General features: G+C 46.1%; 1 protein-coding gene across 1 annotated transcript in view; it reads right to left on the bottom strand.

The window, feature by feature from the left end:
- Nucleotides 1-1368: 1368 nt before the first annotated feature.
- The window catches only part of LOC125939817 (uncharacterized), a 48024-nt gene continuing 24764 nt past the window's right edge, over nucleotides 1369-24628 (bottom strand). The window contains exon 4 of the mRNA XM_049655268.1: nucleotides 1369-1698. Coding sequence (XP_049511225.1) covers nucleotides 1369-1698 — 330 coding nt within the window. The remainder of the gene's footprint in view (nucleotides 1699-24628) is intronic.

The raw sequence follows: 24628 nt of genomic DNA, 5'->3' as shown, positions 1-24628 counted from the left end.
TTTATTTTGTCCTAAGGGACTACTTTGTCGTAGTCGCTGGCCACACTTGCACCGGGGGCGGAAGACCGTGATCTTCAGCCCTTTCGCGTGCGCTTTGGACAGCCCGAAGCTGGACTTGAAGATCGTCGCTCTTGACGGCTTCTTCCCAGTCTTCTTGCCTGTTGAAAGGCGAGTGGTGCAATGCTGAACATTGCCACAGCATGTGGTTAAAGGTGGACCTTTCATCGCCGCAGTCGGGGCAGCGGGGATCCACACCCAGAGCGTATTGACTCAGCCTGGATCGAGACGGAAATGAGCCCGTCTGCAGCATTCTCAACAGTGAGGCCTGGGGTCTGCCGAGCTTCGGGTGAGGAGCCGGGAAATGCCTGCGTCCCAGATGGTAGTGAGCCGTGATGTCATGTAAAGTAAGCAGCGGGTCCGTGGCCCAGTCGATGCCCCGCGAAACCGGGTCCCTCAGACCGGCGCGGTTGACGAGACCTCGCGCCTGGTCGTGGGCCAGCTCATTGCGGTTGATCGAGCCGGGAGAGACGTTCCGGCCCATGTGAGCCGGGAACCAGGTGATGACGTGAAGGACCGTGCCTGGTTTGCGGGTCCTAAGCACCGCCGCAGCCTCGGCGGAGACCGAGCAGGCGAGAAAGGCCATCGCTGCCGACCTGGAGTCCGTGAAGATCTGGGTGTGCCCAGGATCACACAGACCCAGCGCCACTGCCACTTGCTCTGCGACGGACGCCGTCGAGTGTTGGATGGACGCAGCATTCAGGATTTTGCCCTGGGGATTAACCACCGTGGCCGCGTACGAGTTTGATCTGGGATACTGCGCCGCGTCGACAAAGGACGCGAGCTCTGGGTTCTGCAGGGCAGTCTTGATGAGTGCTCGGGCCCTGGCTGCGCGCCTGGCCTCGTTGTGTTGTGGGTGAACGTTCTTCGGGAACGTGGAGACTCGAAAGGCGTCCTTTTCTTCCTGGTGGAGGGGGACGGAGCACGACTCCGCGGCCATGGCGGTGAGGCCCGCCATCTGGAGCATTCGGCGGCCGGACTTGCTGGCAGACAGGCGAACGATCTGTGCCGTTTTCTGTGCTTCTACGATTTCGCTCAGGGTGTTTTGGACTCCGAGCTGCATCAGCTTATCCATGCTGGTCGTCACAGGGATACCGAGCACTCGTTTAATGCTCTTGCTGATGAGTGCGTCAATCTTGTTCTCCTCAGCGCGCGACCGATTTAGTAGGGAGGCACGTAGTTGATATGGCTCATGAGGAAGGCGTGGTAGATCCTTAGGAGGTTGGCTTCGCTGATGCCACCCCTGCGGCTCGTCACTCGTGAAACGAGTCTGAGCACGTTCTCCGTCTTCGCCCTCAGGCGTGCGATCGTTTACACGTTGCTGCCCTTAGCGTTGATGACCAGTCCGAGCACCCTGAGATAATCAACCCTCGGGATGTGCTGACCCGTATTCGTTCTGAGATGCATCGGTACTTGATCCAGCGGCGTGTCGAACTTGCGGCTCTTTCTGTCGGGCCGATACAGCAAGAGCTCCGACTTGGTCGGCGAGAGGACCAGTCCCGGGCCCTCGAGGAATTCTTTCGTGACGTCTAGGGCCGCTTGCAGAGCCCGCTCCACCGCTACGTCCGACCCGCCGCCGCACCAGATGGTGATGTCGTCCGCGTAGAGAGCATGATTTAGATTGACGCCCCTGATTCGAACCTGTAATAGAAGCTACCCAATACAGTATCAGTGTAGTGGTAGGTCAAATGGCTCCTCAATGCATGTTCTTCCTGGGAGTTGAAGCTACAATCAGAAGGTGGAAAATTCGGGATCCTTTCTGGCAAACAACTAACAATATCTCTACCTGTACTCAGCAATACAAAGGTAAATCGCAAGTTCTATACTGATAAAGAACAGTTCAGAACTGCCGCCAAGTGAGTGCAATAAATAAATGATTTCGAATTTATCCTCATGTAAGAATAGGCGTGTTTATTTGCTTTACATTACACAAAATACTGGTCAGAAAAATATTGAATTCATTCAACATTGTGATTTGCAAAACAGTAGGTGTAAGAGGTTAAGGTGGGAGACCCTCAGGTGGTATGTTGCGATGTTTCGATAAATTGTTTCAAGGAGCGCGTCTCGCCTTAACCCTTTCACATGCCCATTAGTTGTGTTGATTGAAAACTTGTGCATCTGTAAGCATTTCATGTATCTGAAGATGTAAGAAATGCGGTGAAACTAAGTTTTCAACCAACACAACTAATGGGCATGTGAAAGGGTTAAGGCTAAATAGATAAAGAGTTTTCAGTTCTTTAGTGAGTTTGTCAAGTTTATATAATGTACACTGCGTGCAAAAACTCAGTGCAAGTACATCAGATTTGCAAACATCAACTATTTCATGTCTACCAGGCTTGAATAGCACCTATCCAGACACTCGAACATTATGACTGGTGCAACACACTGCGAAAAACAATGAAAGAAGTGACATACATACAATGACATACACCAAGCAAAGTACTCAACCATCTAGCTTCATACTTGCTCTGCTAAAACAATTTGCCTATGTAATTCAAACTTGCAGCTTTATTTCAATCAGAAGAGTTTCAAGATGTACGGGACACATTTTAAAAAAATGTCACAGTTTCGCCCTAAGGGCGAAGCAATGAATGCGATAGCAACACAGCAATGTCATACGAAGTAAGGTGAGCGGCTTTGGTAGCAATACGAATTGTAGTAAACATGATCTGATTAAGTAAGCAGGTGTGCTGCGGCGTAAGTAGACCGACATGAAGAGAGACTCGATGACCACGAGAAGGCGCGTGTGAAACGGTGGTGTTGATGGGAAGCGCTTCCCGTGGGCAGCGCGTGCGAAGGGACACACCTGTAGCGCTGCACTGCCGATCCGGGCAGCATTGCGTGTGTAGCGTGCGTTGGAAAATGTGGCCCGACTATTACGAACTGAATGAACAAGCGTGGTGTGAGCGCGCACAAACACGAAGAGATCACACTGAATGACAGCAGACAACGACTGTCAAAACGCTGGCAGCAAGCATACGCCGCAGCGGGCGAAGGTACGTGCGGTCTATCGCTTCAACGGAAACTGAGCGGCGAATGCACTTAAAGGTCAGAGCCGTGTGGAGATAAGAGACGGTGCGAGCGAGCGACGAGCGCGGTTGTTGGCAGAGAAGTGCGCCCCCCCCCCCCCCCCCCCCTTGCTCCCTCCGGCGCTGGCTTCCTGCTTCCTTGCTTGCGCGTGGGAGATTGAGTGCGTTCGCTCTCCGTGATAGCGCGCGTCTCCGCACGCTTCCTCTCGGGCATACGGCGCGCGGCGAAGATTTTATCTATAGGGAACCTCACGGCGACGGCGACGGCGACGACGACGGCGACGACGACGACGACGACGACGGCAGAAATCCGGTTCAAGTGTCCATATAATTGCTATCGCAATAATATGCTTACATTAATCAATGCTATTGCTGTTGATGCACTATCTTGGTGTATACAACTGTGTACATAGCGCCTGAAAGGATTAATCATATTCATGTAATCTTTACTGAAACTCAAGGCATAATACTCATATTTGTTTACAGTTTTGTAATGAGATAACACGACAGATGCGGAAGTTAAAAAAGCATATTTATAGAATGCTATAGAAAACAAGTCGAAAGCAAGTATCTACAACCTCTCGCAATACCGAGCTATTTCCCATGAGTGTTCCAACATTTCCTTGTGACATGATGCACTGTTTTCACAGACATAGCTTGAATTGACCTATCTCAAGTTTTGGAAGCAACTTAAGAATTGCTATAACAAGCAGATTTGACGCGCTACCGAGACTGCAGAGCCACTTACTTTTTTTAACACCAACACGTGTAATGAATTATGTCAGACATATGACACAGTTTCTGATTATATTCCCAAGCATGAATCTCATAATTGCCATTTATGCAACAGTATACCTATGCGATTACTTGGGGACAGCACGAAAACACGGGAGAAGGCTAGACAACACGAGCGCAGGCAAAGAATTTTGTTTACAGACAGACATATATATAGTAGGCTTGTGTGTTTTGGGTAGTTGCAGCTGCAGGATAGCGGGATAATGTAAACAACAACCGCACAGTTGATGAACTGCTGTTCTGCCTTTTGCTACACTTTGCGTCAAGGCTCGGTCCGAGTCACCTTTTCGCACACTGTACCCCGATTGCTCGACATAAAAATAAAAGGAAAGTTCGAGCTTTTCCAACAGTCTATTTGAGACTATGACTGTCCTTGTGAATGAGATATAACAGTGGCCACCCCAATGCAAGGAAATGTTAGACATGGGTTCAGAAGCTCTCCTCCACTTGGTGATACCTCGATTTCTTGAGGACGCATTTTGGTGTTCCTGTGATGAGCTTCACAGCCAAAGAGTGTGCTAACGCGGAAGGCAGAATACCCTCCTTAAAACATTGGGCATACCTCCAGCACACAGAACACTAACCAAAGAAAACTATGCAATCCAATGGAAGATCACTGTCTAGTGGTAGTTTTTCCGCATACGTGAACTCATCTAGCACTTCAGAGAAGAGAAAGAAAATCACTCTACCCATTTAGTAGCCTTACTTCTCCAGATATAGACGAGAAAGCTGACAATTAAGCAAAATAACTTTACAACACTGGTGCCCACCATAGCTAGTGTTTTACGGTTACCTGACAGTGTTCTTGTCTGTGAGAAGTTGCAAAGCAAGGCTACTCAAGGCGTTCAGCCACTTTTTAATGTCTCCTCCACAGTGCCAGGTGTGCTCATGGAAGTAAATCTACTGGAAGGCAAGCTCCAATATCTGGCTTGAAGGTTTTCTGTGGTGAGAATTGTGCTGGATCTATGCCCCACGCTCAAATGTGTCTTGGCCTTTCCTATTAGCGCACTTGAACACTGAAGCAAATTGTTGCGACCGGAACACAAGGGAGCACTGTTAGCACCACCACTAAGTGGAGGGGAGCTTCCAGACCCAAGTACGTTGCTTTTAATAGTGTGTTCGCATTGCCTTTCGCCATGCGTTGCCAAGAAGCATTTAACGGAGCTGAACATAGGTGAAGTCTCCAGTCGGAGTACTTCAAGAAAGCCAAGGCCTACCACTGCTATGCAATATGTACACCAAAGGAAGCTGTCAATTCAAGCAAATTGCTGGGGAGAGTTGGAACTACCTTTTTTATTGTTAGGGCCAAAGAAACTGGGCAGGTACGAAAATGTCAACCGGACCAGGCCAGGACGTGAAGTTTGCATCAAGAAGTATGTGCTGGAGATCATAGGAAGTGCAGTTGGCGCTGTTTATAACATCCTACTGCCCTGCAGCAGCAATTAGGTAGGACAAACAGGACGATGACTCATGGACTATCTTAGGAAATAAGCACAGACCCTTGACAAAAGATGGGGAAGGAACATAGCTATCGATGCTGCTTTGTGCAGTTGTATATCAAGTTTTGAGCAAAGAAGAATCCTCATGGCACATGTTCAAAACATACAAAACTCGCAGAATAGCCCCCCCCATATGCTCGTGTGTAATAACTTAATCTTCGAAACAAATTGAGGTATTCAGATGAAGAGCGAGAGCGTTCTGAACTGGGCTGGTTGGTACATGTTTAGGAAGGAAGTGCCACAGACAGGATAAAGGGAATATGTTGCTGTGCCCATTGACTTCACTTCATTCTGGTAGTAGTGCTGTTCATTCCCTTCAAAACATTCGTATATTTTGGTCACCTGACCACGTGACACAGCTGCGTGCTCACGCTACATTTTACCTTGTTATGATACCTTCCAATGTCAAACGCAAATCTGTTGGGGCATCTTCACCTATTATAGTAAGCTGAACAGTGGCTAACAGTGAGCTTAACTGTGGATATACTTAGTTACCATGGAGCATGTGCATGACAGTGTTAGAGGTCAGCATGCAGGTGTTTTTGTATACTCATAGAGGCAAACTAGACAAAGAATTATTTTATTGGTGCATGTTTTATATGTTGCCTCAAATCCCGAATTCTGGTGCTATTAGTGTTGTTTGAACACCACTCATGTGCAGCCTAGACAAGTATGGAACAATGCCACTTTCAAGTCGACATCCTCATGCTGAACCAATTAGTTGCCACGGGAAAAACAAAACATCATTTATCTTTTGGATGCATCTGCAACAATTATTATACTTGTATAGGCATAGTCATTCCACCATTTGCAGTCAATGTCCATTTGGACTGCATATGCAAGACTGATATACGATAGAATGGCACAGCTTACCAGAACAAATAGCACAACGCAAAACTGCTTTGCCACTGGTGTTGCAAGCAGGCCCTCATGGCTGAGAAACTGAATGCAAGGCGGCACACAGACATCCTTCACTGGTGCAACAGCTGCAAATGAAATAATGATATCAGTTACTTTCTGACCGGTCATCGAAACAAAGCACAAACATTTTTATATACAATAACACTATTGCATATAAGCTCGCCACTGGGTTACTGTTATTGTTGCGAGATAGGTCACAGTATTTTATAGAATGCTAATGGCCTAGTTTAACTCATTTGCAAAAAACCTTTGTGAAGTACCTTCTACTCGAAAAATGAGCTGACAAAATATTTTGCCTTGCATAACCTACAACACACGTACACATTCTAGAATAGTTATTGCAGTGATGCGTGTAAGATGAAAATTAGTTTATGCAGCTCGAGACAGTAAGTGTGAACCTCCCTTCAACATCAGTGTTGACATATATTTTGGTTAGTTTTTATACTTGTTAGGAATATATATAACTTTGGAATGTCCATAATGCACGCTTGGCCACCGCTACTTTATGTCAAAGTTACGTTAAAAATTACTTTTCGCATAGATTTGTTTTACAATTACGGCCGCATATGGGCAGAACTTAAGCGGCAATCCTCCTTCCCAGAATACGTGATATGCTCACTTACTGCATCAGAACGTTAATCGTCAGCCTGGTAGCTGTAAAAAAAGCGAATACAAATTGCCAGGTAGAAAAAAAATGTACAGTTTCGCCCTAAGGGCGAAGCAATGAATGCGATAGCAACACAGCAATGTCATACGAAGTAAGGTGAGTGGCTTTGGTGGCAATATGAATTGTAGTAAACATGAGCTGGTTAAGTAAGCAGGTGTGCTGCGGCGTAAGTAGACCGACATGAAGAGAGACTCGATGACCACGAGAAGGCGCGTGTGAAACGGTGGTGTTGATGAGAAGCGCTTCCCGTGGGCAGCGCGTGCGAAGGGACACACCTGTAGCGCTGCAATGCCGAACCGGGCAGCATTGCATGTGTAGCGTGCGTTGGAAAATGTGGCCCGACTATTACTAACTGATTGAACAAGCGTGGTGTGAGCGCGCACAAACAAACATGAATAGATCACGCTGAATGACTGCAGACAACGACTGTCAAAACGCTGGCAGCAAGCGCACACGCCGCAGCAACGGGTGAAGGTACGTGCGGTCTATCGCTTCAACGGAAACTGAGCGGCGAATGCACGGCGCATAAAGGTCAGAGCCGTGTGGAGATAGGCGACGGTGCGAGCGAGCGACGAGCGCGGTTGTTGGCAGGGTAGAAGTGCGCCCCCCCCCCCCCCCCCCCCCCCGCTCCCTCCGGCGCTGGCTTCCCGCTTCCTTGCTTGCGCGTGGGAGATTGAGTGCGTTCGCTCTCCGTGATAGCGCGCGGCCCCGCACGCTTCCGCTCTGGCATACGGCGCGCGGCGAAGATTTTATCTATAGGGAACCTCACGGCGACGGCGACGACGACGGCGACGCTGACGGCAGAAATCCGGTTGAAGTGTCCATATAATTGCTATCACAATAAAATCCGTTTCCTTTGCAACGAGCCTTAAGGGGTATCATGCGGACAACTTTCAATTGCGATCGTGCACGATTGCTTGGGCTCTACCCCAAACGAAAGGGCACCGTGACACCCGTGTTACCTAACACTGTAGATGGCACAAGGTTACGGCAGTAAGCACTCTCCACCGTCATTTCATTGTAATGAAGGGACATGCACATCGAACATGCTCTATGAGGTCTTCACATGAGCAATCTTCCAATCCCGGGTGTGAACACTGCGATTATGCACGCCCTGACAGGGCACTGCGTCCGAAGCTTATAATAATGGCTAAATGTTCACTGTGATGCAACGCCGAGCACACAGCACAACACAGTACTAACTGGAATGCTAACGTCAGTAAACCAGCGGCCACATGCAGACGACAAAAGAGCTGCTAAAGGCGTCAACACCGCTAATATTGCCTACGCGTCTCAGTTGTAGTGAGTATGCATTCTACACAACAAATGCAACACCCCTTCACCACAGACTCGAAATGTCGCTTTGTCAATCCTCATGGCCAAGGAATCTCGTTAAAGAGCGTGATCACACACCACAATTGAGCCCATCACCCGCCATCGCGGAGCATTTCGCACGCGCGATGTGCACCAACGACGAAAAAAGTACACTTGAATCACTTGCTTGTGTAACAATCCAGCGACGATTCCTTCCTATTTAAAGTGAAATCACAAATGCGACAGGAATACCACCTCCACCGTCTGTCATTAGGAGCCACTCCTACGATTGTTTGTGCCGGAGAAATGCAACCCGGCGTGTAGGCACGATGAAGGGGTAGTAAGCAGCGCCACCGCTCAAACCTATCCTGCTTCTTTTTGTGTGTTTACTATACTCGCACGTTACACGCACGCGAATAATGTTCAAACAGCGTTATCTATGGTGGTATTATGTAACTGGCAGTGAAAGTAGACAGTGTCTTTTCGTTATAATCGTAGAATCCCACCGTTTTTCAAAAAACAGAATGGTTTATGTAAATTTTACGTAGGTTCTTGCTGTAAAATTACGGAAATTTTTTTTTACAGTGTAGGGTACGTATGTAGAGAATCTCTTGTGGAGTGCTCTTGCCTGTGTTCTTTCCTTATGATAATTTGGATGCATATTGCTGGGTACTGGTGCCACTGAGATTGAGTCTCGTATGATCGTTGGGAGTCTCGATATGTCGTCCGATCTTGTAGTAGTTTCCGCATTATTACCGAGTTGAAGTGGCACGCTTCTACCGGTGGGAATCAATTTCAGTCTGAAAGCAGACTAAAGAACAAGCAGACTGAAAGTCTGGATTGTTCTGTGCGCTTCTGCGAGTTCCTCCAACGTGTTGTGGAGCCCTAGTTTAAGTAATCGTGCCGTAGATGCATTTTAGGGAATTCTCAATGCAGTCTTTGTATAGCCTTTGTAATGTCTAGCTTTTCAAGTTCTGCTTTCTACAGGGCTAGATACGGGGCCAAATATGCGATGCGGCTCGTGATAAACGTGTAGGATACGCAGCCTGTTCTGTAGTTTGAGGCCGTGCCTTTATTTTGCAACTCTCTTAATGAGCCGCGTTGGTTCAGCGATGTTTGAACTATAGGGAATGTCGCTGCGCCCCACCCGTCTTAGTGTATGGCAAGGCGGAGGATTCGGAAGGACTCTACTAGTGGTATTTCGATTCGGTGAAGTGATTCGCTCGAGTCGCGATGCTTGTAGGCTGGTGGTCTACCCCCAGTTCACAATTTCAGCTCTAGCAGTTCTAATTTTTGGGGTGCTCATTGTACTCCGCATTTGTTTAAGTAACGTGCGATACGTGTTTCTGCCTCCTGTAGTGCGCTCTGTTGCTGGCCCGAAGATGGTACTTTGGTTCATATTGTTATATCGTCTGCATAATATGCGTGACTGAGTCCTTCTATTTTGCTTAGTTCTCTAGGCAATTGCATCATTGTTATGTTGAAGACCTAAGACGATATTACAGGCCCTTTAGGCGTTCCTTTGGTTGGCACCTCGAGCTTTTTGGTTCTTAGATTTCCTATACCAATGGTGGCCGTTTTGTCTGACAAGAAGTTTTGTACGTATCGAAACAATCGCTCACCACCGCCAGGAGCCTGGAGTTTGCGGTGGTCTGCCTCATGCGCCAGATTGTCAGAGTTGCCAGAATGTAATTGTGAGGTTTAATAGGTCTTCCTTGAGTTCTAATAGCACAACTTGCGTAGAACTGAGTTGCCTAAAGACAGATATTGTGTGGGGCATCAGATCATTGTCTTCGATAAGAGAAGCGAGGCGTTCGTGCACCACGTGTTCCATCACATTTCCAGCACACGACGTCAGGTAAATTCGGCGGAGATTCTCTACTCGTGGTGCTTTGTTGGACTTTGTTATCATTACGATTTCGGCATTTTTCTAATCAGCTGGAATTTGATCCCTGTCCCAGAACTCACCCACGTATTATAGTAGATTGTTTACGGAGGATTTTGTTAGTTCTTTGTGCGTTCTTGGCGAGCTGTGTCTAGTTAGGTTTGTCAGTGCCGCCCCGAACTCTGCGTGGGAAAAGGGTCTTTCCTGTTCTTGATTATGTGTGCATTTGTATGGCTTTTAATTGCTCTTGCTCGGGGTTTTTCCTACCGTTACCTTATTCTTGCTTCCTTCCAATACTTGCTCATCTGTACCTTGGTAATTGTGGAGTGACTTTGCAAGGTGATGCCACTGTAGTGTCTTGGTTTCCGCCATTGATAGAAGCTACTTGATATTGTGCCAAGACCTTATCGAGGTTATCGCGCCTTGAAGTAGGTCAAACATATGGTTGCAATTTTGCCTGCTAAGCTTCTGAGCGTGCACATCTCATAATTGAGTAGTGCAGGCGATACGTTGCTTGGGTGTCAGGTTGTTTCATCTTCTTCCACCATTTGTGAAGTCCTCTTCGGGTTTCCTATAGGCGGAGGAGTTGTGGGTTGACTGCTGGTGTGTCCGTTGTCAATGGCATTTCCTTGATGTGTCTTTCGGCTTTTTTGACAACTACGTACGTAGCCAAGCAGCTAGGTCTTGAATTTTGCCGGCGTCATCACTTTTCCTGAAAGCGGCTCAGTCGGCGATTTTTGCTTTCCTGGTTAGAATCTATGTATTACGGTGCAGTACTTCGAATTTTATAATACTGCTACCCACAAGGTGATAAATAGAAAATGAGATGAATCTGATTGATCCGCGCGTTTCGAGAGCAGCTAACGTCGTACTCCTTTTCCAACTTTTCTTTCAACTAGTTATCAGCGCGGCATCCGTGGTTCTTCGCAAGAGCTCGTGGCATTTCCCCACTGGCAGACGAAGCCCGCCGGGAAAGTCAGTTTCATCGGCCGTGTGAACTTGTAAAGATAGACCTACTAACTAAATCAAAAAGCAGGGTGATGTGCGCGCACAACCAAACATGCACACATCTCACTCGATGACGGCGGAAACTCGCTGTCACAACGCTGGAGTGAGGCAGCGCGCAGCACAAGCGAGCGAATTGACCTTTGTGGCGTCTCTCGCATGAACGCGAACTAAGGCGTGAAAAGATAGCGCAGGGCGGACTCTGTCCCCGTCGCAGATGCTTTCAAGATACAGCGGCCATGACGGGCGCAAGCGACCGCCCGGGCAACCTGGAGTAAAACGTGCCACCCTCCCTCCCCTCCCTCCGGACGCTTGCTTGGAATGGAAGACGGCGCCTTTCCTTTCAGCATCTCTATCCTGCGGGCGCCAGATATAGCCGAGGTCGCCGCCTGACCCTCGCAGGCTTTCACTCGCACACACAGCGTATGGTGCGTGGCGATGATTTTATTGCCCTTGGATTTTATATTGAACTTCACGGCGACGGCGGAAATGCACCTGGAGTTGCCATATAATTGCAATCGCAATAAAAAGTATCATTTACCTTGGACAATAGGAATGCCACAAGTTGTTTGGCATTATGATAGCGCGGTTGAAGTGGACGACGATACTTTTATTGCAGCAGTGATATCTCAACTGTTCATGCTGGATAACAATATATATCCAAATAATGGAAATTCTGCAATGAAACGCCGTCGAAGGCGCTTCATATATAAGTCGTGCATCTCCTGTGATAAATGTTATCGATGCTCATTAATTTGAGTTTAGCAAAAAAGCTTAAGACCAGTTATTTAAACGACGGAATTTTCAGTTTCGTGATTGCACGTCATCTGCGTATCATGTGGTGCACTAGTGAGTCTAAAAAATTGCGTAGCTTGGACTGGAGGCGCAATGCTAAACAGACAGCGGAGGTGAATAACAGCTAGCTAGTCCTAGCTTTTGGGTTAGGCTAAGCCGTACCAAGTCATCCCCAGAATTTTCTGGATTTTATTGATTGTTGACTGATTATTGATAAGCTATTGATTGACTATCGATGATTGCCTAAGCTTAAGTAGTCCCAACCATGCTTTGCTAGACTTAGTCAGACTCAGCTTCGCTAGTTCACAGGGGTATGTGCCATTGCGCTTTGACCCTTCCTGCGGAACCGCTAGGATTAGCCCACGATTTCTGTTCGGACGTCACGGACTAACGCTCGGCTTAAACAGCTCCGCTGTTAAAATGTAATGTGCTATGGTTGTCCGATAATAATTTCAGACGGTCACGCTTTACACTCTTGATGCATTTGTAATAAGTGCCCTCGAAGAATTATTACGGTGTTATTTACTGTATATACTTCAGTTGTAGATAACCATTCATATATCAGAAGCAACCTTATACCGTAAGTTGTTATTATAAATTTATAATGTAAATATCTAAGCAATAATTCTTGCGCTCACCCGAAATTTCGCTAGGACCGTGGCTTACGCGTTTTCAAATTTTGACGTTTTGTTATCAGTTCGATTAAATCTCTTCGGTCCCACGAGTCGTACTGACTTCGAAGTGAAGCTCACGGATGTTTCGTGATGAGTCTACTGAAAGGCACCATGACAATAGCTCTTGCAACTTTCATATAACGCTAATAATTGCGAAGCATGCACGCACGGCAAAATCCCGGGCAACAATAAGATTATCAATTTCGGTTCACATAAACGTATAGCTTCGTACAAGTGTGTCCATATGCAAGGGTGTTCAAGTGCAACAGGTAAATAGTTGCTAAACAATTTATTTGCTCATTGAAGACGTCCTGAACAATATTTTTTCACGTTGGATAAGACATGGTATATTCATGTGGAATTGTGGCCGGCTAAAATTTTGCAGATTTTGTTTTAAAGAACTGGTGTAGTGTTTGGTTAGAATACTGTTCTTTAGAGGTGATAACGGGCAAATCGGCCCTGGTGAACAATGATTTTGAACTTTTCAACTTGTGCTCAGTGCTTGCCTCCTTCCTCTTTTCAATGACAGGTCTGTCGCATTGCTTAGCGGTGAGTCGTGTATATCTATAGGTATCCATAAGAAAATTACACCAGGATGTCTCACAAGTTGCTTCAAGTTGGCTGCTGCTATGTTAAGCAAAGGTTAGGGCCACTAGACTATTATATCTTAAAAGCAACCCACGAAGATTATCTACATTAAATATGAGGTTCTGCCAATAAAATGTAATAAAAATTATTTTGCTTCGCAGAAGGCCTGAGCATAGAGTTAGAGCGGATGTTTAGTTTCAATGTAATTACTCTAGACCACAGCTTCGATGTATCTAGGATACACATGATCTTGAAGGCCAGGATAATGTCACCATAAACGTCTTCTGTCGCAATGCGGTCGCGAAGAGGGGTACAAACGGCGCACGTTGCAATGAAGCTACCACTGCTTTTATTCCGTAAATAATCGGCGCCATACAAATTTGCACATTCGGCACAAATTCCTAACAATATCAATATTCACCTCCCCAACGGCTACCGCTGCTACAGGCACGCAACCTTCGCGGCTGTTTGAGAGTCCCACAAAACAACTTTCAGTTAACTGTCGCGAGAAGGCGCACGACCACCTCACTTTAACGACATCCGTAATGTTATTCCGTAACATTATCCGTAACGTACGTAGGTTCAGACGAGTCTGCAGGATGAGGAGATCATTTGCAATTCGGCGATCCAATACAGCGTCACTTCCGGGAGCTGAATCAGTCAGTTTTGTGGGGATGAGCATCCCGAAAGATGTGGTGACGAACACAGGCGGGACAAAGGCGAGCGGGAGCGACCATCGAGTGGCGATGGAGATTGGCTAGAGCGCTTGGTCGATCTGGGAGCGTCAGGGCTTATCGAGTTATCGTTTGATTTACCGAATTATCACCATTGCGTCGGATCCCGAAGTCACTGAATAGTATCGGCTGGTCGAGGAGGTCGAACAGTAGGGCTAAACCAAGGGCGACTTACGGAACAGACCAGTGAGACGCCTACATTTGCCAATTCTTCCCGCACAACCGCCTAAATCACGAATGTTCTGTCGAGAATCGTTAGAATAGAATGCCAAAAAAAGAGGAAGGAGAGATGGTTACGCAGAATCGTACAATTTCGCGGCGCAGAATCGGCACAAGGCCATCAACTGTAGATGGCTGAAGAGATGAATGAGCGCCGGGCATTAGGACGTAGTAGCGGGATTCGGAAGCTCCATGAACTGTTGGGCGATGCGAGTGCTCTTCACGCCGAAACGTTAACAGTTGATAAGACTTGGGAGATAAGGAAGTTAAGCATCATATGCGATTCCTTTCAGGACATGGTCTACCTTGCCAGCCTCGGACCTGTTAACATACACAATGTCCGTGATGTATAATTTGGTAGTTGTTTGAGCCGGACAGGGGAGCTCTCTCGTAGCGGCGCGCTGCCGACCAGCGAGCAGGCTGACGAGGTCGCGTAACTTGTGTTTGAATAAGTTCCAGCTGGTCATTTTGTGTTTGTGAGCGCTATATGTCATACGAGAGCTGTCTCCTTGAGTTAAAAACACGCATAGATTTGACGGCATCACTGTCGGGTCCCATCGATTGTGCGAATCGACGTGCTCGCATTTACGAAGTCATTCGTAGGCGTGAATGTTGTCGGTGCCGGATGAGGTGCCAGATTCGCCTATCTGGGATGAGACGACCAATAACTGCGGCATCGCAAGCCCTGGTGGCGTGGTGGAACCAGTCGCCTCGTCTATCGGCATGGTAGGACGGCCGAGGACAAGTGCGCGACGGAGCTCCGTGTTACTCCGAATCCCAGCACCTACACCAACAAAAGCTTCGGGTGGAGATGAATATATATGACAAACGTTTTACTACATTTACCAGGTAGCAGGGTACAGCCAATATGGAGACAGTCTAGCCTAGCAAAACTGCATCGGCTTCTTCGTCCCATTCCCATTGATGATCGTCGCCTCTGTTTGTAGTTCTGCTCGTAGCACTGACAATATTGTCTGGTATATTTTAAGTGTGCTCCTGCTTATTGTGCAGGCTCTATCACGGCCGCCGTCTAGCTGCGCATTGTCACCGATGCCCTGGTCATACGGCTATTTCAGGGTTCCTACAGAGCCTACGTCACTGGCTTGTGCTTGATTGGTATTTCGTGCCGACCACACCGCCGTCGGAGTTCACCACCGACGCAAGAGAACTGCTTTCGGACTTCCTGCAACAGCTTTGTTTTAATACGTTCGAAGCGTTCCTCCCCGCACCAACATTCCGTTTCTCCCATAGGCGCTGGAAACAGTAAAACAGACAATATCTCTGCTACAACTCGATATGAAGATGTTCGCCCTACATGTGCGATCACATTTACCCCCATTCATCATGACGCCTTAGCTGTATGCTGGGTCAGCCGTGCACGCCGGAGCTACCTGAGACTGGTAAATGCCAATACGCGTTTGCTTTTCTAGGACTATGAGATATTAATATACACAGTGCGGGTAGAACCAATTCTTTACGAATGTGCAACCTGCTTCAAAATTTTGCTAGATTTTATAGCATATTTATTTAAACACCGTAGATATTTCCACAGAAAGTCTGAGCGTTCTTTATTGTTCCGTGCACGAAGGGATACCCTCATCTTAGAACCATACGTAATACCTTACCCTCGCCTTACTGTATGAGCAATGCACACAAACTCCAGTACAAAGTGAACTTGCAGTGCAGCCAAAGCTTCAGGGCGCGTGAGCGCACTTGAGCGACTCGCAGGATAGAACACGTTGATTGTGTCAGTCCGCCACATATGGCTCCGCGCACGTGTCGCGTTTTATGAGGAGAACGAAGCAGACGACGAGGAGCAGACGACACCACAAGCAAGTGGTGGGCCTGGCCGTCCGCAACGGCCTTTTTATAGACAGACGTAAACAAATAAGCGCATGTGTACTGTTGTTCGCTGACACTTTAGGCTTGACAGTGCTGCCGTAGGCGAGTTTTCCTAATAAAATGAACGTTTGCTCACACCGTAGGCCACAGTATGAGCAAAAGCGTGGGCGCAGACGCGACGTCGCTTGACCTTAGTGCTCTATTGAAACTATAAATTATATAATAGAAGTTTGGGGATAACATCATGGAAGACGACAGCGCACTATGTAGCTGCAACAAGCATTCATAGTTAGAAGCGTTTAGTCGTTTTTTTTCTTCATTCCATCTAGCATGGAGAATTATAGCCTAAAACGCGTTTTAAATATAATCACCCGCCGCCCTACGAAAAAGAGAAAGCTCAAAGGAGAAAAAAACAATCGGTGTAGCTTGCACTAGTGGCGCAAGGCTGGACACGCATCGGAGCTGATCAGTTGCTAGCTGGTCCTGGCTATACGAAGTGATTTTAAGTTATACGAAGTAATGCCAAGTGATGTTAAATTATACAAAGTGTATGAGCATTTCCTCGTGGTCCGTGGCATCAGGGAACGCCTCGCGAAGCACTTGCAGTCCGCGCACACGTCGGGGAAGTGGGGTGAAGGTAGAGTGTCCTACACAATGGGGCTGCTGCTTTGCCTAGGGGGCGCTGCGAAAATGGTGGTAAAGAGTGCCCTCTGTCCTGAACTGGGCAGTACCAAGCTCGGTCTTCTGCTTCTGAAAGCACGTTTACAATATGTACATGCCACTTTCGTTTGTGTTGTTCCACGGCCTGTAGCGAATATCGAGCGCCGAGGATTTTTTCAGGGGTGGCACGCTGCGTAAAGGCAAGAAATTATGCAACGCCGAATACGTGTACGCCGTTCAAGAAATAAGCGGCGAAGTTTTAGCGCGCTGTCAACCGCAAGTGAAGCGAATCGCGTACGAAGTTGAACTTCAGGTAAGGCTTGCACGCTGTTAGATTCAGGCGGCGAACGCGAGAAAATGCTTGCTATAAATGAATTCGCAGCCGCGATACGGAGACATCGCGGGTGTGAAACTATTCGAGCGCTACCGCCGCGACGGCAGCGGTCTTTCAGCATCCCGCGAAACGGCGGGTCTCCTGCAGCCTTTGTTGACTGCAGTTGTGCCTGCGCTGTAGTAGCGTCCATCTGTGCCTTTAGCAAATTAGAAATAACTAATGCAATGCATATATATATATATATATATATATATATATATATATATATAAGCGAGTAACGTACGTGCGAATTGCGCTGCAGCATGATCTCGTGCGCTGCTCGCTTGATGTAGCTTTTAATGACACCTAGCGCTCGAACATCGATGTGCTGTAATCACTACTGCTTTGCTACGCTGCCTCAACGTGCTGGCTTGAGGTCAAGGATGAGCACATTTAACTCTCAAACCTGTGCTTCTCGTAGTGGGGTAGTGAAGTTATCCAGCGCGCCCCACGCTCTGCTTCATGAGGCCTTGAAAGAAAACGGTGGAAGTTTCGATATCACTTAAAACGCAAAATTTATACATCCGCGTTATCTGTCTGCTATGATAGGTTTTGCCTGTATTTTCTTTATCGGACCTTCAACTTGCCTTTGGCTGCAGGTACGACAAGTGTTTGTTTACCTATGTATTGTGATATGGAAATAAATACTAACTTCTCTTGTTCTTCAAAACTTCGTCTTTAGGAATGCTGATTAATGAACACTTGCTGATTCCGTCGCGAGAATATGGCACATGACGGGATCACTTGGTCATGGGCTCGAATTTTGCAAAGCCAATTTTGAGGGTAGGCCGGACAAATTTCAGGCGTGGGTCAAGTCAATTTAGGGAGTGAGCCAAGTTGGTTTTCAACCTGTTTAACTCTATTTTCCTGTTGGGCAAAGTTATTTTTACAGTGGGCCGCCTAAATTTTGGGGTTGGGCCAAGACGGTTGGGCCAGACGGCAAAGTCATTTGGGGTTGGGCTAAGACGGCAAAGTCATTTTTTGCGTTGTGGGCCGTGTCGCTTTTCATTGATATTGAGACGGGGCGTCATTATTTCGTCACGTGAGTTCTGGTACCATATGATGTTTACACCGGCCGCCAGATTTTACGTTTCTTGGTGCATGTAATCCTTTCGCATTATTAAGGCACCCTAGGTAAACTTGTCTGTGGCGCGAAGTGTATTTTGCGAAAAGGGGACAGAAGAGAGAAGACAGTGAAGCGCCAAACTACCAATCGTTTAATGACAGCGTCAGAACACGCAGAAAGAAAGTTGATTTCTGCGCGTGCGCAGAGAGCCAAGGTATGGCATGGAACCACATGGTCATGATAACAGTTTGTCAGGAAAGCACATTTCTGCAGAATACAATGTGATGGATGTGTCACTAACACAATCAGACCCTTTCCTTTTAATAAAGAAAGCTTCGAACAACTCCCTCGAAGTTTTGTCGCCACTTTTGCCCAGATTTGACACTTGCTTAAAGCGTGGCTCACAATGACAGGCCTTACAGTGTGCAGGAAGATGCGCATTGTCACACTTACCAATACTATTAGCATGCTCCCTCAGTCTGTCATTAATGCAACGTCCCGTTTGTCCAATGTAGGACCTACCGCAGTCTATGGGCATTTCATTGACCACCCCTTCAATACAGCTCCTACAGGGTTCGTGGGCTGCTTCTGGCAGCCCCGCGGCCCATCGCGTGTGATACGAGGACATAATTGAGCCATTTTATTGGGAGCTGAAAAAACAACGGGAATGCCATATCTGGTAGCCACCTTCTTGAGGTTATGGCTCAAACGGTGAACATATGGGACTACCTCTGGCTTAACACGCTCCCTTTCATTCGGGTGCGCCTTCACATTGGCAGTGGAGGCTTCCAAATTTCGCAGCAGGGACTAAATCACAGAATTTAAGACAGACTGAGGGAAGCCAGCCCTTAACATTCGATTAAAAAGTATTTACTAAAGTCTTTATAAAAGTCTTTAAAAAGTCCTTATTAAAGTAAAAAAAGTCTTTATTAAAAAGAAAGGGTCTGATTGTGTTAGTGACACATCCATGACCTTGGCTCTCTGCGCATGCAAGGAAGTTAACTTTCTTTCTCTGTGTTCTGACGCTCTCATTAAACAGTTGGTAGTTTGGTGGTTCACTGTCTCCTCTCTTCTGTCCGCTTTTCACAAAGTGCATTTCGCGCCACAGACAAGTGTACCTTGGAAATATCAGCACCAACTGGTCGTCAGGCGCGAGTGTTGCAACGGGTGGTGTCTTTTTTCAGAGACAATGATCTCTGTCTAATGATGGATAAGGAAGGCGGTTTTGTGGCTATTAGGCATGCCTTTAATGAAAAGCACTAGAGGCAATCAAAAAGAATTTAAAACCTGTTGGAGCCAGCTTATCAAAAGTTAAGAAAACCATGATTTCTTTCTGTGAAGAAATTGGCTGTGAAAAATTAGCTAAGTAGATTAGAAACAGCAAACAGGATTCTCTTACAGCTTTCTTCAGTGCCAAGACCCATAAGGTTGACGTCCCGTTTAGAAGAATTATTAGTGAACGCGATACGTGGCAATATCAAGTTAGCAGTTTTTTGCTAAAAGCTCTGAAGCTTCTCGGTTTTAATTACCCTTTCTTGACTAGAAGCTCGGATGAAGTTTTTGAATATTTCCGTGGAAGCCAAGCAATAGGCTCTGTGTTCTCCATTGACGTGAATGACTTTTTTTAATCGGTTCCACCTCATGAGCTTCTAAAAACGGTTATGCAGTGCACAGATGAAAGTGGCGAAGCTGGTTTTGTGTCACAAATGGAGATGTCGGCATCTAATTTTCTTTCCCTCTTGGATGCATACCTCAACCCCACCTTTGTTTCTTTTGAGCATGGAATTTTCTTGCACAAAAAGGGCATTTGCATTGGTTCACGTGTAGCACCCATCTTATGTGACACCTATTTATCTTACTTTGACCACGGACTACAATGTGTTTTTGCTTCCTCTCATCCCAGTGTTCTTAAAGTTTTTAGATACGTTGATGATTTTTTAGTTGTTATTGACAATAGGTGCCCTTTGCGATGTCACGAAATGGTTGAGCAGATTTTAGAAGTTTTTAGAGTAAATGCAATAGGACTTACATTTACTAATGAGCTTCCGAAGGACTGTACGTTGCAGTTTTTAGACCTTAACCTAACACTTATGAATGATCACGTTTGCTGTGCGTACATCCCTCGAGGTAAAAAGAATTGTTGCAGTACGACTCAGCGCACGCTAAGACTGTGAAGCCTGGAATCGTCTTACTTTGCCTGGATTCGGCTCTGCGCAAGTCAAGTGTACATATGATGCAGGTGAGTTTTCGCAATCAGCTTGACAGACTGTTAAGGGCTGGCTTCCGGCAGTCTGTCTTAAATTCTGTGATTGAGTCCCTGCTGCAAAAGTTGAAAGCTTCCACTGCCAATGTGAAGGCGCACCCGAAGGAAAGGGAGCGTGTTTAGCCAGAGGTAGTCCTATATGTTCACCGTTTGAGCCATAACCTCAAGAAGGTGGCTACCAGATATGGCATTCTCGTTGTTTTTTCAGCTGCTAACAAATTCGCTCAATTATGCCCTCGTATCACACGCGATGGGCCGCGGGGCTGCCAGAAGCAGCCCACGAACCCTGTGGAGCTGTATTGAAGGGGTGGTCAATGAAATGCCCATAGATTGCGGTAGGTTCCAAATTGGACAAACGGGACGTTGCATTAATGACAGACTGAGGGAGCATGCTAATAGTATTGGTAAGTGTGACAATGCGCATCTTCCTGCGCAATGTAAGGCCTGTCATTGTGAGCCACGCTTTAAGAAAGTGTAGATTCTGGGCAAAAGTGGCGACAAAATTTCAAGGGAGTTGTTGGAAGCTTTATTTATTAAAAAGGAAGGGTCCGATTGTGTTAGTGACGCATCCATCGCATTGTATTCTGCAGAAATGTGATTTATTGAAAAAATGTTATCATGACCATGTGGTTCCATGCCATATCTTGGCTCTCTGCGCACGCGCGGAAGTTGACTTTTGTTCTGTGTGTTCTACGCTGCCATTAAACAGTTGGTAGTTTGGCGCTTCACTGTCTCTTCTCTTCTGTCCCCTTTTCACAAATTGCATTTCGTGCCACAGACAAGTTTACCAAAGAAATATCAGCACCAACTTGCCCAAGAAGTTCTTTAAGGCACCCATAACGGCGCCAGGGAAAAGTGCGCAGTTTAGCAACATGCGTTCTATGTTTTAGGCTATGCAACTCTGTCTGTCTCTCGCTGCTTCACGTCGTGGCAGGCCACTCCACTATCGACAACTTGAGACAGCTTTTTATACTCATTAGGAAGGTCATTGAGGCAGGTATATGCAGAGACTTACTTGTATAATTTGTGCAGACTCTGCAAGGAATATTTCTTGTTATTGCTAGAAGCACTGCTCTCCAGGCTACACTGTACAATAGAGCGAAGTGATTCTATCGAACGCACCCGCTACCGAGTACATTCAGAGCCAAGCGGCACCGAGCATTTCCGTCTCACAGCCTGCAAAACAGCGAGGTACACGCGCTCAAAGTGACAATAACTTAAACTGCCTGAGTTAGGTGTGTAGGGATCTGCTCTTAACGCAAATACCTTTTTGGCTCTCTCACCGGTCTTCGTGGTGGTCGGTGGTGGTCCTCGTCAATACAGATGCGTCTATCGGAAGGCCAGGTGCCTTCAGACAACTGATTTGTAAGGCACGCTCGTCCCTGAAAAGGTATTATGACTTTTTAAGTCGCCGGTGCTGTCACGCGATAGTTGTGAGGTGTCTGAAAATTTAAATGATCTCGTGGATGGCTCAAGAATGGCTGCCCTCATTGTTTTTTTGATGATGATTACTATTACTGATGTATGTGGTGGCGCAAGAGCCAAGTGTGGCCAAAGAGCGCCATACTGATGTTAATGAGTTGGCAATATCGCAATTGCATAGTAGACGTGGTATGGCTGTGTAGGGGTCTTAAAACAGTCGCTGTAGAAGAGCGTAAAATGTTATCGTCATCAGCCTATATTTATGTCCACTGCAGGACGAACGCCTCTCCCTGTGATCTCCAATTACCCCTGTCTTGAGCTAGCTGATTCCAACTTGCGCCTGCAAATTTCCTAACTTCATCACCCCACCTAGTTTTCTGCCGTCCTCGACTGCGCTTCCCTTCTCTTGGTATCCATTCTGTAACTCTAATGGTACACCGGTTATCAATCCTACGCATTACATGTACATCCTGCGCGTAAAGTGTACGTGTAACCAAATCATTACAATTAATAATGAAGTGTACCATGAACGCAATAGTAGCATTACTGATGCATGAGATGGTAAACTAAAATATGTCTGCGGTGAAAATTAAGACTTATCAATTAAAAAAGTTAAAGTCTGCTTATCAATCTCGCAAAGCGAACATGCAAACTATATATCGTAATGAATGTTCTACGGTAGCATATTTAATGCTTTGACTGGTTAGAAACAGCATTGTCAATTTGTTTTCGAAGCATTATCCGAATAGTTTTTCAAATTTTTCTGATGTATCATTTTTCTCCTGCACAAAATCAATAAACCTCCAATGCGTTGTTGCAGACTTTGTATCCTTACTGCACCTGTATTAACCTTCACATTAAAGAGTAATTGCATATTTCGCTTACTTCAGTGCATCTAGTTTCTTCTGTTTATGCTGGTCGAGACATATCGCAGTATTCTAAGAAACTACTTCGCCATAAACATCCTTGCCTTTCCTTGCTTCCCTATCTCTACTTCCTGTAAAACACATGCAACAATGTGAAGAGCAGGCACAAACCTTGTTTTTATAAGCAGTAGATAACACATTAAACAAAAGCAGATAAAAATTATGCAGGCAAGTCAGCCGGTTGCATTCCTTCCGGAGAATGATGTCATCTTTTTAAATGTGTGTCGTTCTTGCATGTCTACGGCTCATAAAGTGTGCAGGTTCATTACGAGGCGTTGGCCTTGCCCATCAAGATGAGGGCAATGTTGCTAATGAGTCTGCAATTACATGTATTACTGCATAAACTCGTATAACCATATCCCATCATTCCTCAGCCCAGATGGCTCCGAGTCATATTCATCAAAATTCTGCTTATTCGAATTGGCTCTGACTCATATTCACCAAAATTATACTCTGCTGAGCATTTTCTAACCCATGTTCATCAAAATTCTACTTAGCCGAGCTTGTTTTGACTGATATTCACCAAAATTATACTCGGTATATACGGCCGAGCTTGCTCTGACTCATATTCACAAAAAGTCTACTTAACTGAGCTTGCTCTGACTCATAATGGTCAGACTTCTACTCAGGCGAGCTTGCACTTAGTCATATTCACCAAAAATGTACTTAGCCGAGCTTGCTTTGACTCATATTCACCAAGATTCTACTCAGATGAGCTTGCTCTGACTTATATTTATCAAAATTCTACTCAGACGACCTTGCACTGAGTCATATTCACCAAAATCTACTTAGTCGAGCATGCTCCGACTCATATTCACCAAAATTATACTCAGATGAGTTTGCCCTGACTACCACGTGACAATATTCACCGAAAGTTTACTCAACCGAGCTTGCTCTTACTCGTATTCACCAAAATTCGACTTAGCCAGGCGCACACGAACTCAGACTCGTGGTGAGTTCGAAGTCTTAGTGTGCGTACGTTTGACTCAGTTCCCCGAGCTATGTATACATTACATTATGTGACCTGTGCGGTGCATGAGCAAACATTGCATATGAGTATGTGTTGCATCGGATGAAAAAAGGACAACTGTCCACATTGCCATTAGTTTTCTAGAGTTTAACTCACCATTGCGTGAAAGTTTCGCCTCATGTCGATTCAAGCAAGTACATTGGATCTGCATCATACTTTTTGCAAATCCTGCTGGCTATATATATATCTTGGCCGTTACTGGGTGGCCACATTTGTACATTTCAACCCAAAGTTGAATAAATAACTGCAGTGCAATATATTAAAAAAAGATGCTTGCATCACTGCAGGTACAACAATCAGAACATGATAAAAACGCATGCACATAAGATGCACACAAATGCTAACTACATAAACAGACGGAATCAGTTGGCCACCACCTATTGCAAATAAAGAAAGAAAAAGCATAGGCCAAAGATGCAACGACCACGCATAACCATTCTCCTTGCCAGGTACATGGGCTATAGGAGAAACACGTGGAACCCAGCGATTACCTCGAGGTAGCACCTATGGACGTTTTTTTTGCATTAGCAGCTGACCGCTCAACCACTCATGTGTGTTCAGTGTTTATTTGTACTTAGGCACACCTTTTATTGTCTATATCTTAAAAATGTAATGTGGTCTCCTCAAAAATTTGAAAATGTGTGCATTCTGAGGCCGGCAAAGGTGAATATATTTATTCTATTCCTAAAGGTGAAAGCTCATACAAAAAACATAATTGTCAGTGCCCCTTACTTTCCCTCAGAGCATACGTAGTTTGGTATTGACATCTGAGCAGCTTTTCTACAGCAAAAATGGGAATTAGCTTCCCCTGTTTTCAGCATTGGCTTAACGCAGGCAATTCAGAGAGGCATAAAGTTTTACTGA

The sequence above is a fragment of the Dermacentor silvarum genome, chromosome 9, assembly GCF_013339745.2.
Source record: "Dermacentor silvarum isolate Dsil-2018 chromosome 9, BIME_Dsil_1.4, whole genome shotgun sequence".
NCBI classification, from domain to species: domain Eukaryota; kingdom Metazoa; phylum Arthropoda; class Arachnida; order Ixodida; family Ixodidae; genus Dermacentor; species Dermacentor silvarum.
Note: the sequence above shows the minus strand (reverse complement) of the source record. Positions and strands in the feature narration are given on the sequence as shown.